Source organism: Rhinatrema bivittatum, chromosome 8 (genome assembly GCF_901001135.1).
Source record: "Rhinatrema bivittatum chromosome 8, aRhiBiv1.1, whole genome shotgun sequence".
NCBI lineage: Eukaryota > Metazoa > Chordata > Amphibia > Gymnophiona > Rhinatrematidae > Rhinatrema > Rhinatrema bivittatum.
In genome coordinates, this window is record NC_042622.1 from 36961836 (window position 1) to 36977278 (window position 15443).

Genomic DNA, 15443 nt, shown 5'->3' on the forward strand with positions numbered 1-15443 from the left:
TGTACTGCTGTTCCTAGCCGCCTAGAGAATCCCCACAGCCAGATTTAGCTTCTGTGTGGAATGAAATTTTCCTAAGGTAAAGATGACTGGATCCTTCTGATTACAAGCACCTTAAGTGTTCATGTTACATGCAAACATTAAATAATTATTTTAAATACATTTTCCTTTCATCTACTTCTTCTCAGTAACTTAAATCTACCGAGGTCTTCAGCTTATAGCTGGGACATTCAATTTCAGTTTTTATTTTATTTTTCCCAGTAATTTCTCAGTATTTATTATAATGAACAAAAGCCAGAAAGATGCTTGGCTGCACAGGGAGAGGAATGGTCAGCAGAAAAAGGGAGGTGATATTGTCCCTGTATAGGTCCCTGGTGAGACCTCACTTGGAATACTGTGTACAGTTCTGGAGACAGCACCATCAAAAGGATATAAACAGGATGGAGACTGTCCAGAGGGAGGCTACTAAAATGGTCAGTGGTCTTCATTCTAAAGCAGTGGTTCCCAAACCTGCCCTGGGTGCCCCCAGCCAGTCGGGTTTTCAGGATAACCACAATGAATATGCATGAGATAAATTTGCATGCAGTTGAGACAAGGTATGCAAAACTCTCTCATGCATAGTTGCGGATATTCTGAAAACCTGACTGGCTGGGTGTTCCCCAGGACAGGTTTGGGAACTTCTCTGCTTAAGCATATGGGAATGTAAGTAAGGGAGGTATGATAGAGACATTTAAATATCTGAAAAGCTTCCATGCACAGGAGGAGGGCTTCTTTCAATGGAAAAGAGGACATGGGATAAGGGTGAAAGGGAAGAGACTGAGTATTCTCAGGAAAGATTTCTTTACAGAGAGGGTGGTGGATGTGTGGAACAGCCTCCCAGTGGAGGCGGTGGAGACAAAAACAGTATCTGAATTGAATAAAGCGTGGGATAAATACAGGGGATCTCTAAGGACGTGATGAGAAGTATAATGCTGAATTAATTGGACGGATGGGCAGAGTGGATGGGCCATGCCGTCTTTTTCTGCCGTCATGTTTCTGTGTTTTTAATGGGAGAAAATGAGTGGGAAAAAGATGACATTTATTCCATTGATTTTCTCCCATTTTTGTGATATTACACACTGAGACATCCCTGGGAAAAAAACAGTAAAAGCTGAAAACAAAGGTTCCCTATTTATGTTCTTTGATAGATGACAAAAGGATTTTGGTACCTCATTACAGTGATCATAACTGATCCGCCCACCCAGCGTGTCAGCATCTGTGCTAAACCTGCCTAGGCAGATGCTCAGGAGGCCAAATTTGCTTCTGCAGAAGAAACATTTAAATTTTGCATTTTCAGGCAGTTAAAAAATTCAATTCTTGTTACTCAATTAGTGGTGTCAAAAAAGTGATTTATAACAGGAAAATTCTAAAAAAAATGAAAGATGCTGTGACTAATGCTGCATGCGCAGAGCTGCGGAAAGATTAGGCGCTTTGCCTACACTCACCTAAGATTTCAACCACCTTACTTTACATCGCAAGGAAATGGAGTTAGCAAATCTGGCCCAGTTTCTGGGATAATTAGTATCACGGGGCAAGATGTTTCTCCGAAGCGGGTTACAACGTGGCTGAAGGGTGGGAGGCATGCTCATGTTTTGTTAGAAGCTTTGCTGGTGTCTGTTAATAATCAATAGAAGTTACATTAGGTCCATGACCAGCTAATACTAAGCAAACATTTAGAAACCACCATGCCGTGACTGAGCCCGGGCCCCATCCATCGATAACAAACAGCATAACCTTGAGAACGCCATTTACAACAGCTGACTGCAACAACTTTATTTCAGCAGAGCTTAGTCATTTGTTTAGCAAGCCAAATTTTGCATATTAAAAACAGAGACACTAAGCATCCGTTTTGAATCATATAGCGATTCTCTTTGCCATCTTCATTGGTTCCTGCAGATAGTATTTCCACTACTAGTTATCAATTAAATTGGTATTGTTCATGGGAAAGCTTCTTGTACTTTTCAATACTAATTTTTTTAATTTGATTTATATTCTGATTACATTTGGGTACTGTAGGTATTTCCCTCTCTGCTGAGGGCTCATAATCTAAGTTTGTACCTGAGGCAGTGGAGGGGAAAGTGACTTGCCCAAGGAAATGGAAAAACAAAAACCCAGACGGATGCCTTGGAAAGGATTTTATTCAATTATTATTGAACATGCCTGACTTTGGCCGAAGTTTCGCTTTATGGCTGCATCAGGGGCTCTACAAAAAATACATAGAAATATAAACTTTAATATAAAAATTAAAATGGCAAGCACATTACTTAATTCATATTTTATACTACAGTTTATATCCTGGATGTTACTCAATGTAAAGGTAACACTGACCTACAATCATTATTTCTTCTCTGTACTATAGTTAATCTGTCGCCTCTTTCTCTTTACTTACTTTGATACACTATTATTCATTTTGACATTACACAAGTGATTTGTTTTATGTTGTTGGGTTGTTTCCAATTTTTAATTTTTATATTAAAGTTTATATTTCTATGTAGTTTTTGTAGAGCCCCTGATGCAGCCATAAAGTGAAACTTTGGCCAAAGTCTGGCATGTTCAATAATAATTGAATAAAATCCTTTCCAAGGCATCGGTCTGGTTTTTGATTTTCCATTTCTGTGGCTTTTCAAGGTCACAAGGAGCAGCAGTGGGATTTGAACCCTGGCTTCCCTGGCTTGTAGCCTGTTGTTCTTACCACTAGGCTACTCCTCCCCTCCTCCAAAATTATTCTTGAGGAAATAAAAAAGTAAACATTATATTAATTTCACTAAAGCCATGCAGCAGCCAAAGTACATGGATCACTTTTGTGCCCACTTACCTTTAGCCTGGGTAGTCACTTTTTGAAAATTAACTTAAGATGGGCAACTACAAAAGTAATTGCATACTTTGTCCTTGCTGTTTGTGTAGCTGGGTTTTTATACCTAATTTAAAAATCTGATCATATCCTGTCGTTTTTCTACTTGACCCAAACACACCTCTGGAGATGCCTACTTGAAGCAATGTGGCTATATTTAGCCAGGGAAAACTTCGAGCCTGGGGATCTAGACACACAACTCCATGATAAATTAATTGCTCAATTAATCACTAGGAATCACCAGCGACTGTCAGTTTAGCTTATGCCAGGCATTCTATTGTGCACATACCGAAATCACATCACAGAAGGTTCGATCAAGGAAACCAGACCATGCCATATTCAAAACTGTTATGCTGGTTGACTTCTTGGGAAAAGTGGAAGCTTTGCGGCTTAGAACAAATGCAATGTCAAGCAAAGTCTTATTTAACACAAGATATGAATAACTGAATGAAATCTGTTGAACTGAAGTTATTCCTTGCAGCTGTACAGAACGAACGAGACAGAATAAGCACGAGAAGATCAAGTTATGAAGACAGCAGTTTGCCTTCAATCAATGCATTGATTCAAGCAGAAGTTCTTTCACAACAGGTACTTAATACCTATCATCTAGACTCCAATAAAAGAATCATACCAAAACCTATGCAGGTTAGGCTACTAGTCCCCTCTTTATGAAAGAATAATTTCTGCATTTTACCGGAAGTTAGAATCATAAATTACAAAATCCAGTAAAAAAATGTCAAAAGCAACTTACTTGTGACCCATTATTTCTGTATATAAAATGACAAGCACATTACTTAATTCATAGACTAGCAGACTGCTAGTTAGAGTCCTCTAGAATATTGCTCTTGGATCACTATGATATTTGATTACGAAAAGATATGAACATATTTTAGAAAACATGTAACAAATTGTAGGGCTCAGCAAGTTGGTAGCAACACTAGAGGAAGCCCAGGTCATTGGGCCATTACCACAACAAACAGTGACCTGGAAAGCATATTTCAACAACTCACCAGGCTTCTAAACGTGAACTTGCTCCAAAGTCGAAACCATTTCCTAGAAAAGAATTTAGCAGGGCCAGTAAATTCAGAGTCCAAAACAGGGACATGGGGTAAAAACCACTCACTGGCCATCCAGTTGCGACCACTTCCTATATTTGCAGTAGTGACGGGCGTTAACTGAAGTTTAACTTGATGTGCTGTCTGTGACAGGTGTTCTGTGATGTACACTTTAAGTGGAATTTAATAGATGCCCATTGTTCTCAGAGACCACAGTTCTTCAAAATTCCCAAGAACCGCAAAAGGAATAGGTGGCCTTCTCGAGATGTTCAGGCGGTGGCTTTTTCCTCCTCCTGAAATATAACATGTAGGGCCCAGGGATTTGCTCTTATATATAATTCTTTGTACGTTTCTGGCTTTTGCTGATTCAAGGTCTTTTTTTTTTTTTTTTCCGTGCATACCAGAGCAGCTCCGTTATGGAATATCATGAAATACGTGCAATAAGTTCGCCACTGTTGTACTCCCTGAGGGCTTGATTACCCTTCAAAAGCAGCTCTTCATTGTGTGGTTACATTTTATTTTATTTTAATTATTTTTTACATAAGAAGAGAAACACAGTGAACACGTGTTAAAGCTCTTCTGTAAAACCAAGCACCTACAGCTCTTTATCTGTAACACCTTGAAAGGTCAGGTAGATGAAAGGCATGAATGCTAAATGAAATAGTAACGGGAAATAAAATGACAGAAGGGACAGCGGAAATCAGATGCTGGCAGGAATTGACAGAACAGTAACCACTTATACCCCATCGGATTGCAAAGAGAGAAAGAAAGCTAGTTAGAAGGGCTTCCTGCCCTTGGTTGGAGCTGGTATCACTGCAGGAGCATGCTTGGTATGTTTCCTCTACTCAATCCAGATGCTGCTTGCTGAAAGAAAAACCAAGGGTCACCCATATTATAGTGGAGTTCATGGCATGTTGCGTGCTTCTGGGTGAAGTTTTCCTCCAGAGTGTAAGGTGCACTTAGAATAATTTTGCTGTTTTGGTTATGAACAACCAGATAAATAATACATAAATAGCCCAAAGACAGCCCTCGTTAAGCAAGTTCCTGTGAAAACAGTTTTGGTGATACCTCTGCATTTGTTCTTTATCATCCCAATTACTAACACCATTTTGCTGGTCCTGTTCTATTTCCGGTCGATTTTAAAATACCTACGAGCGCCAACGCCGGGAGATATGCGCGTGAATCGGCCTGGCATGCGCCGCACGGATTTTAAAACCCGCGTGGGTACACACGCGTATCTCCTACTAAGGGGCACAAATAAAAATTAAAAAGGGGGGGGGGTGGGGAGTGGGCATGGCTTGGGCGGGTCGCGTCTATAAAATGAAGCCAGCGCGTAAGTATTTTTTTTTTTGGGTTTTTTTTTTATAGTTCTTTATTTAAAATTTTCAAGAAAAGAAGATAGTCAACAGCTATAAGCACAGAACAGAACAACTTTAACCCTACCCGTACCCACCCCAGCCCATAACTTCCTGCCCCTTATACACATCATCCTACTCAGGATATACTAGGTAGGTCCGCGTATGTATTTTCGTGCACGAGCACGCGCCGGAGTCCCCTGCTGTGTAACTTTACTTCTGCTGTGGACGGCGTGTAAGACATGTAACAAAAAAAAAAACTAGGCCAGTCAGCAGGGTTTTAAGGGTCCGGGCTGACAGGTTAAAAGGATGCAAGTTAGCCAGGGGGTTTAGGAAGTCCTCTCCTTTTCTGGGGCGAACTGGGAAAGCAGGTAATTGCGTCGGATCGCATATCTGCTAAAATCCCCCCCACTTACGCGATCGAGGTGGTATTTGCATGCACATGAGCGTGTCAATCTAAAATCTTGTGCGCATGTACGCCCGTATAGCCAATTATGTGACAGGTGCACGTATATGTGCTTATACACACGTATGTTAGAAAATTGCCACGTCCGTGTGTGCGAGCCGGCAAAAGCACGCACATGTGCATCTGCACGCAGGTCTTAAGATTCACCTCTTTGACAGTAAATGTTTTTAAACAGCCACGCGGGCATACATGTACGCGTGTAGGGCAGCTCGCCCGAATGGACGCAGCCGTTTTATGACATCCGTGCGTATATGCACACATGCTATGAAATCATCACTTCACGCATACATGTGCACGCTATTTTGCATGGATGAGCGCTTGTGTGCGCAATCGCCGGCTCTACCGTGTAAGTGGGGGGATTTTTTTTTTAGATTCGAACGGTGACGCAATTACCGGTTTTCCCAGTCCGTTTGAACTTCGCCCAGGTAAAAGCTCCCGACTTCCTCCTCCCCTAGTTAGCCTTCCTCCGTTTTTCCCCAATTAGCCTGGACCCTTCAAACCCCGCTGTCGAGCCCTGATTTTTTTATTTTAAAACTTATTTGCCACCCATAGCAGGAGTAACGTTATGCAGTAGGGGACCCCGGCGCGTGCTTGTGAGCGTAAGTACTTGCGCGTACGTTTCAAGTGACCTTCCCAGAACGCCCATGTCCCACCCATGCTCCTCCCAGACCATGCCCCGCCCCTTTTTTGCACATACCGTGAGATACGCACGCACTCGGGCGCTTTTTTTTAATCCACATGGGGCCGCTCTGGCCTCGAGACGCATGCACATCTCCCGGCTTTGGCGCGCAAAGAGTTTCTAAAATTCGCCTGTTTCTATTCATTTCTGAGGTGTTGAGGGTTAGGTGTTTGTGAACGTTTCTAGGCATTCTGCAGCCCCCAGTGTACAATCTTCCCTGATGATCCCCAGATGCTGCTTAGCTTCTAGAATCTAATAAGTACAGGCTCTCACAGACCAGTGCTTCTGGGGGAGCGACCAATAATGCTTTACGAAAAGCTTAAAACGAATAAAGCAGTTCTGCACCCCCATCTTTTATTTTTACAAAAACACATGCTAATGTGTATGGGTCTTATTCAGTTTTTTCCCTAGGCTGAGAATGGGAAATCGTCCTTTTTGAATAAGGACTTTACGTATTGATAATTCACTAGAAATGAAGGATTAGAGAATGGTTTTAGAATTTGCCTTTCGTTGATAATGTTAAATGAATAGAACTAGTCACGCATCACAAGTTAGAATATTGTTCTACCACAAAATTAAAATCTCTGTTAAAAAGCAACAAGGGAAACATTTAAAATGAGAAACTGAAAAGTAAATTATAGCTTCATTTTATTTTACTGAATTTTTTACTAACTAGCAAAGAGAACATTTAGGTTGCCTTGCCTATTAAAGAGTCGTCAGCTGCAGAAACTATCCATGAGAATTTATAAGAATTCATATACTAACTGACATAATACTCTGAAAATTTGCCAGCCAGATATCCCCCCTCCCCCCCAATACCCATTTACCCCTTCCACTGGGAGCCTGAAGGGGAAAAAAAAGGGGGCAGAAACAATACTTACTCATTCTTACCCTATTATGAAGTTTTTAAAAATGGTGCCGGCACCGCTGTACTGTCAGGATGATTGGCGCCATTTTGAAAAGCATCGTGGCAGGAAAGGAGTGAATGGGTATCGATCCTGCCCCTTTTTGTGATCCGGGACCCCCACAGAAGAGGTAAGAGGGGACTGAGGAGGTCCCTGGTCCTGACAAATCTTTTTAGGGAATGAGAAGAGGGTAGGCGTTCTTGAGAGGATGACAGGAGGTAGAGGGACTTTGGAAGGCCCCGGATCTTTCTGTTGCTGGGGGTTTTTTGTGTGTTTATTTTGGTTCAGGAAATGAACCAAACCTAAACAATTAAAGGAACCAAAAATTGAAAAAGAAAAAAAAAAATCAAACCAAAATGAATTTCTTTGGCAGCCTGCACATCCCTACTGCAAACTACCCTGGACTGCTGAGTCATCAATGCTGCTGAAGCTCCGCACCAGTAAAACAGCACTGAAACATTTAAGACAAAAAGAAAGAATGTATGAGCTCATTAAACTTGAGAAACTTAAAATGCTACCAAGAAACGTTTGCATGCATGGCTAACTCGGACAAGGTACCACCGAGTCTAATAATAACTATCTGTTTGACGTGGGATTTTAAGACACTTGACCCGGAGGTTTATTTTTTCAACGAGCTGTCCCAGTTCCTGGAGCTGAATATGCTGTTTCTCTCAACCTGTTCATTAAGTGACAGATAAACAATTGTATCAGTGCTGGTCCATTAAGCCCTTGAAATGAAGGGGATTGAAGATGATTTATTGCTGCATGGCCATTCCACCAATTGGTGATTTAGTAGCACAGGTGAAGGGGTGGTGAGAGAGTATCTGAAGCTAACATGTGACAAAAATACGAGTACAATTCAAATTAGGCCAGGGGCTCGTGTCCCCTATATAGAGGAGAGATGTGCACCAGCAACTGATTTGGAGGCCAGCATTCAGTAACAAGGACATTTTAAAAGGCCCGCGCATGTAAGATTTGGGGGGTTATGCACGTGGCCGGGCCTTGCGCACTGTGCGCATTTTCCAAAGGGCCCAGCCACATGCGTAACCCCCGTTACGCGCTGAAGTGCCAGGCCCAAAGAAAGGGGCGGGCCAGGACAGCACCATTCAACGCTGTCCCGGGGAAGTGCACACCGGCAGCCGGCCGGCGCGTGGAGATTATTTCTGCTCCAGAGGAGCAGTAAGCACAAAAAGAAAAAAATTTGGGGATAGATAGGGTAGGTTTAGGGGGCAGGGAGGAGAGGGGAAGAAGGAGGAAGGATAGGGTTAGGGCTAGGGTTAAGAAAGATCCCTCCCAGTCTGCTCCTTAATTGGAGCAGACTGGGAGGTAATTGGGCACCGGCCGATCGCGTCATTGCGCATAGGTTATAAAATCCCCTCCCCCCGCGCGAGTCAGGAGCCACCTACTCATGCACGCGTGGATTTTAAAATCCATGCGTGCACATGCGTGCGGCCGTCGGATTTTATAACATGCGTGCAACGGGAACCGCATGCACGTGGACACGCATGTGCTCCTCTTAAAATCTACCTTTCAGCCGGCAAGCGGAAACGTTATGCGGCTACAGTTATAGTTAGCCCAGATAACTTGTCCCGGGTATTCGATGGGATGAATGTCCCACTGAATATCCCTGATTAAAATTATCCAGCTAACTACAGCCAGAAAACTTTAAATCTAACTGACCAGATTTTTCATTTGTCCAGTTAGGTCAAAAGTTATCTGGCTTTGTTTGGCTGGATAACTTGCCACTTAACCAAATATCTTCAATAGATATCTGGTTGAGTGGTGCTCCTATAGTTAAAAAAAAACAACAAAAAGACAGGCTGCCTGGCCCTATTTATTTATTTATTTAGACATTTTATGTACTGTCGTTGCATGTAAAAGATCACAACGGTTTACAAAAGTAACATTCATAGTTATAAATCAACGGAGGTAGTTTTCATTAATAGGCACTGACATCTATCAGTCAAATTGTTCTATACATTTGACTCAAGGTTTAAAACATGGTCAAGGAGTAAAGACAGTTAAAATGGAATAAAATAAAATAAAAATAATGTAACGGATTTCACATTTTAGTTATCACATTGTCTCGATTTTTTCCTTCTCTTCATGCTAGAGTTATTATCTTTTTACTTTCTTGTTATTGTTTCTTTCTATATTCAGGTGCTTTAAGTTAGGTTACATGCATTTTTGAATAGCCATGTTTTTAGCTCACATTTAAGTGTCTTTCTGTCTGTAATTAACCCTAGCTTCTCAGGTAGGACCTGCTATGGAAAACACACGATCTCTTACTTGCATCAGATGTGTGTGCTCCGTATTGTAGGAACAGTCAATAGTCCTTTATTTTGAGATCTTAGTGTTTGCTGAGGTGTGTATGGCTCTCACCCCCCTCCCCCAACACTACCAATATCAATCTTTAAAATCTCATCCCCGTCCCGCTCCCCATGCTCCACTAAAACAAAAAGGACTCATAATGCTACTGCCCTCCGCCCCCCATTATTTTAAAAACAGCTCCTCCCCCTCCCCACTCTACTTACCCCCTCCTCTTCCCAAGCTTTCCCAGCTGCCCAGTACCTAAATCATCGCCCTATTTGTAGGCCCAGCGTCACAGTAGGATTTAGAAGCTTTCGGCATGGGGGCGAGAAGCCCATATTTTATTTTATTTTTATTCTCCAGGGAGGGTTGGCAGCATTAGTATGGGTCCTTTCATTTTGGGGGAGCTTTAGGGGCTCTGGCAGAAGGGATTTTTAGAGCCTGATGTGGTGGGTGGGTGGGAATTGGGCCAGGAGGCCCATGGTTTCGGATTTTTTTTTTTTAACTGTAGGAGCAGCACTTAACCGGATGTCTTTTGAAGATCTCCAGTTACGTGGCAGATTATCCAGCCACTCACAATGCTGGATAACTTTATATCTGCTCTGAAGCAGGTCTGAAGTTATCCAGCTACCAAACAGGGTCACACGTTACAACGTGATGGGGCGTCATCGCAACGTTAAGATTTGAATGAGGGAAAGAGGAGTGGTTAGGGCAGGGTTAATAACATTTTGATGCCGGTATCGCTGCGGGCGATAATATTTTACGCATTATTGCCAGCAGTAGCGCTGGAAATAACAGCACCTTTAGCAGTGGTGCTAGGGGGGTGCTAGTGGGCAGTGTGGCCGCAATTGCGGAGGGTGAAAACACACCGCCATGATGCGGCCACTGGCTCATTACCGCCCCTGCCCCTTTTTTTTCACAACTCATCATTCCAGTGATAGATGAATAACATAATTCCTCCCTGAAACGCCCTCAGAATGCTTCTTTTTTTTTTTTTATCTGGATAGACTTTAACCTATCCAACTAAAATCTAGCCGGATAAGTGGCTCGATATTCAGAGGACTTGCCATTTAGACAGATAACTTGTGAGTTATCTGTCTAAGTGCCTTTGAATATTGACCCCTTAGTCTTTTTGCATGTATTCTCTCTCATATATGAACTTGTAGGAGGTTCACATTCAAAAGCAAAGTCTGACTTGTCCCCAACCAGCAGCGAAGGGAAGAGATAAAGATAGAAAAATGATGAAATCCTGAACTATCTTTGCAGCCACTGCTTTCTGGGGATGGAAGAGGATGACCATCACTACCATACATGAATGATCCAGACGCTTTATTTAGCTTATGCATGCAGGACACATGTCAAGGACCATGTACAGAGAAGGATTTTCTCAGCTGAAGCTGAGTTATGCACGTGTCTTGTCCATTTGCAAAACATTTTTTGATAAGATTCCCAGTTTCTAAATCCAAATAGGCAACTAGACAGGAATGCAATAATGCACACAGCAAATAGAAGTGTGCAGCTTACTTGTTGAAGTATTTGCTTTGTTTGTTTTTGAAAATAGAGCCCATTATATTTTGATTTTAAGAATATTTTGCGGGCAATTTTCAGTAGTGCCCCATGCGCAAAGTCCACAGATACCCAATGAAAAAACTCTAGTCCTGCTCTCTTTGAAAATTCACTCGCACAGGTATACCGCCCTATTTGTTTTTAATAAAAATTCCTGTGGACTTTGCATCTCCTTTCCCTGCTGGCGGAGGAAAAAGGGAAAAACTACGTACGCTAATTTGAAAATACCATTGTATGAGTGTACTTTATTCTCCTGAGCTAACCGTGCCCCAGGAACGCCTCCTTTTTAATGGGACCACAAGTTTGCAAGTTGTGAACCCCACACGTGCACTTTAGCTGCTCTGAGATGTGTCAGTTTTATGCAAGGAACTCGCTGTTTATCTGGTTAAATGGCTTTGAAAGAAGTCCTCTTTATAAGAAGGATCAGACCCTCCAGGGTTCTGCAAGGTACAGTAACCCTAAGTGACTGGAAACACTGGGGTTACTCAGGTTGGCCATGTATTAATTAGCATGCAGTCTTTCAAGTCTAGCCTTAGCTCGCCAGTTTGCTCTCATGTGCAGGGTTCTGCTCCCGTTTCTGTGTATGGGATTAATGCCCTCCTGGAGACTTCTTAGTAAAGCAGGCTCACTAAGAGCCTGGAGCTGTATGTTTAGAAAAGAGCAAAGTGCAACTATAAGAGAACAGCTGAGCAGGTGCAGTGCAATGAATTTTGCTGCCTAGGCAGCTTCAAACTTTGGTGCAAGTGTGCCTTCAACATTGCCATCTGCCCCTCCCTGCAGTCTTGCCCACTGCTCTACATACCTTGCCGCCCACCGTTTTTCTCCTACCCTCTTCCAAATCAGCTCACACTCACTTCTACTCTTCGAAAGCAATGGGGCAGCCCTGGAGCAGGTTTTGCCACTCCCCTACAGCTAGCAAGATTAGTTCTACAGCAAATGGTGCCCTGGGCAAATGTCATTGATGTTCTTACCAACCCTGGCATTATCAGCTTTTCTCCCTACTATCAGCCCCCATGCAACAGGGGAGACATCAGGCAACCAGCGTTTCTTACCTGCTGCTGCTTCCGCCTGTGCTGGCTTGCCTATGAATTTGGCACCATGTGGGAACACATAGTCTCATGAGACTCACCCAGTTACAACTCGGACAGGAAGCTGGAAGCAGCAGCAAGTCCGAAACGTTGCTCGCTGACTCCTGCCAGCGGGAGGGGATCCTGCAAAGTACGGGGCAGGGAAGAGGAAGACGTTGCCACGGGGTGTGACAGCTGTAGCCCGCCTCCCTCTTTCTGCGAGAGGTTGCCACCTTCTCATCACACCTGAGCTGGTTTCCAAAGGCTACTCTGTCTCCCAGCACCCCCAGTCAGTCACCCTGCTTGACCTACCCAAAGGTGGCACTGACAGCCACCTGGGCTCCCTAATAGGTCGCACCAGACCTGCAACTGAGAACATATTACACAATCATCTTGGCCCAGAACTCCCTCTCATAGACATCTCATCACCCAACTCAGCCCTCCACTCTTGGTCCATGATAACAGAAACTGCAGCCAACAATCTCTGTCCTCTGGCAACAAAAAAACTCGAACACAACTCCTCCAAAAGACAACCTTGGTTTAAAGAAGAACTTCAAAAACTGAAACTCTACCTCCGACAGAAGGAAAGCAAATGGCGAAAAACACCAACACAGACATCCCTCTCTGCTTACAAACTCGCACTCCACCAATACAAAAGCGCTACATTAAAAACAAAAAGGGACTTCTTTGCACAGAAGATCCACCATATTATCTTTGATTCCAAAGCCCTCTTTGCCTATGTATCTAATTTAACGCAAACCATGACTCCTGACATCCCTGCCAACCTAGCACAAGAAAAAGCAGAGGAGTTGGCCCTCTTCTTTAGCAACAAGATCTCCAACCTAATAACACAGCTGAGAACCAACACTTCAACGCCACCCAACACATACTTCCACCACAACAAAGACATTACTCTACAATCCTTCAAACCCATCACTAATTCTGAGATACTCTCTACACTGAAGAAAATGAAACCTTCATCTCACCCTTTAGACCACATCCCATCCAAACTTCTCCTGCTAATACCAGACACAATCTCCAATGCTCTGACAGACATTATTAACTGTTCTCTAGCACAAGGAATCTACCCGGACAACCTGAAGATTGCATCCATCAAACCGCTCTTAAAAAAACCCAACTTAAATCCTAATGATCCTACCAATTTCCGTCCTATATCCAATCTCCCTTTCATAGCTAAGGTAATGGAAAAATTAGTTAACTCCAGACTCTCCGACTACCTCGAAGAACATAAAATTCTGTTTCCATCTCAATATGGCTTCAGAAAAGCTTTAAGCACCGAATCACTACTAATTTCACTGACCGACTACCTCATCATGGGCCTGGACAAAGGTCACACTTATTTACTGATCCTCCTGGACCTCTCAGCCGCCTTTGACACGGTTAACCACTCCACCCTACAGAAAGTTCCACTCCACCCTACAGAAAGTTCTCCGTCAAGATAGGAAACGCCAACTCCACACTCTATCCCTTGTCTCAAGGTGTCCCACAAGGCTCCTCCCTCTCCTCCACCCTTTTCAACATTTATCTCACACCTCTATGTCAGCTCCTCACAGACCTCGGCCTCAAATTCTACCTCTATGCAGATGACGTTCAAATCGTCATTCCCATTCACAACTCTCTCTCAGATGCCCTTGCCTTCTGGAACACATGTCTTGCCAACATCAATGACTTCCTCACCAACATCCACCTCGCTCTAAACTCCTCCAAAACAGAGCTGCTCCTTATCTCTCCTCACCTCCCTCCCAAACCACCGATCTCCAACGATCCAGCTTTCAACGTCATAACACCCCAACCCACAGTAAGAGACCTTGGGGTTATCATAGATCAACAACTCAATCTCAAAAAACAGATCAACTCCATCCTCAAAGAAGGTTTCTTCAAGCTTCACATCCTGAAGAAACTCAGACCCCTCCTCCACTATCATGACTTCCGCACCGTCGTCCAAGCCACCCTTTCCTCAAAGCTGGACTACTGTAATGCCCTCTTCCTTGGCCTACCCTCCTCCACCACCAAGCCCTTACAAATGCTCCAGAATGCCATCGCCAGGGTCATCACCAACTCAAGGAAAGCTGATCACATTACCCCAATACTCAAAGAACTCCACTGGCTCCCCATCGCATCCCGAATTCTCTTCAAAATTCTAACCATAGTGCACAAGTCCATCCACTCGCACAATTCCAATTGGCTGGATGAACCCTTTCGTCCTATACGCACTGAACGACCCACTCGCACTGTCAACAAAGGCACCCTCTCCATTCCCCCTTTGAAAAAAGCCCACCTCTCCTCTACTAGGGACCGTGCACTATCCATTGCAGGCCCTAAACAATGGAACACCCTCCCTACCACTCTCAGGCTAGAGCCATGTTACGCCAAGTTCAGAAAAAAACTTAAAACATGGCTCTTCCGACAAGCCTACCCTGATTAAGTACACCGACTTCCGCAAGTATCTTGCCTACGCCTTGTATATTCCTGTAAATAGTCCGTTGCAGTTTTTATTTATTGCTTTAATTCCTCCACCTCCTGCTCTTTGTATACTCCTCCTTGTTCGCCCTCCCTGTTCATTGTAATTTCTACCTTTAAAGTTACATTGTAAACCGGTATGATGTATGCATACTAATACCGGTATATAAAAGTTTTTAAATAAATAAATAAAATAATTCAATTAGCAAACATCAGAATAACAGGAACAGCACTATCATGGTTCAAATCGTTCTTAGGGAACAGAAAATACAAAGTCAAAATTCACAACAAAGAATCTCAACACTACTCTTCATCTACGGGAGTTCCACAGGGCTCCTCCCTTTCACCAACGCTCTTTAATATCTACCTGCTCCCTCTTTGCCAACTGCTAACCAACTTAAACCTTAAACACTTTCTGTATGCAGATGACGTCCAGATAGTCATCCCCGTCAAGGAATCATACACCAAAACTCTAGAATTCTGGGAAACTTGTCTTCAAAAAATTGATGGACTCCTCTCAAACCTTAATCTAATACTAAACTCTTCAAAAAGCGAACTCCTCCTAATTTCATCTGAAAACAGTAACATCGACACAAATCCTCCACCCAATTTACAAACTCCACAAGTAAGAAACTTGGGAGCTATCATGGATAACAGGTTAAACCTAAAAGC

At 43.2% G+C, this 15443-nt stretch overlaps 1 protein-coding gene across 3 annotated transcripts in view; it reads left to right on the top strand.

The window, feature by feature from the left end:
- Nucleotides 1-15443, top strand: part of HNF4A (hepatocyte nuclear factor 4 alpha) — a 167915-nt gene that overhangs the window by 130563 nt on the left and 21909 nt on the right. For all 3 annotated transcript variants that reach the window (XM_029614589.1, XM_029614588.1, XM_029614590.1), the window contains exon 4: nucleotides 3369-3475. In XM_029614589.1, coding sequence (XP_029470449.1) covers nucleotides 3369-3475 — 107 coding nt within the window. The remainder of the gene's footprint in view (nucleotides 1-3368; nucleotides 3476-15443) is intronic.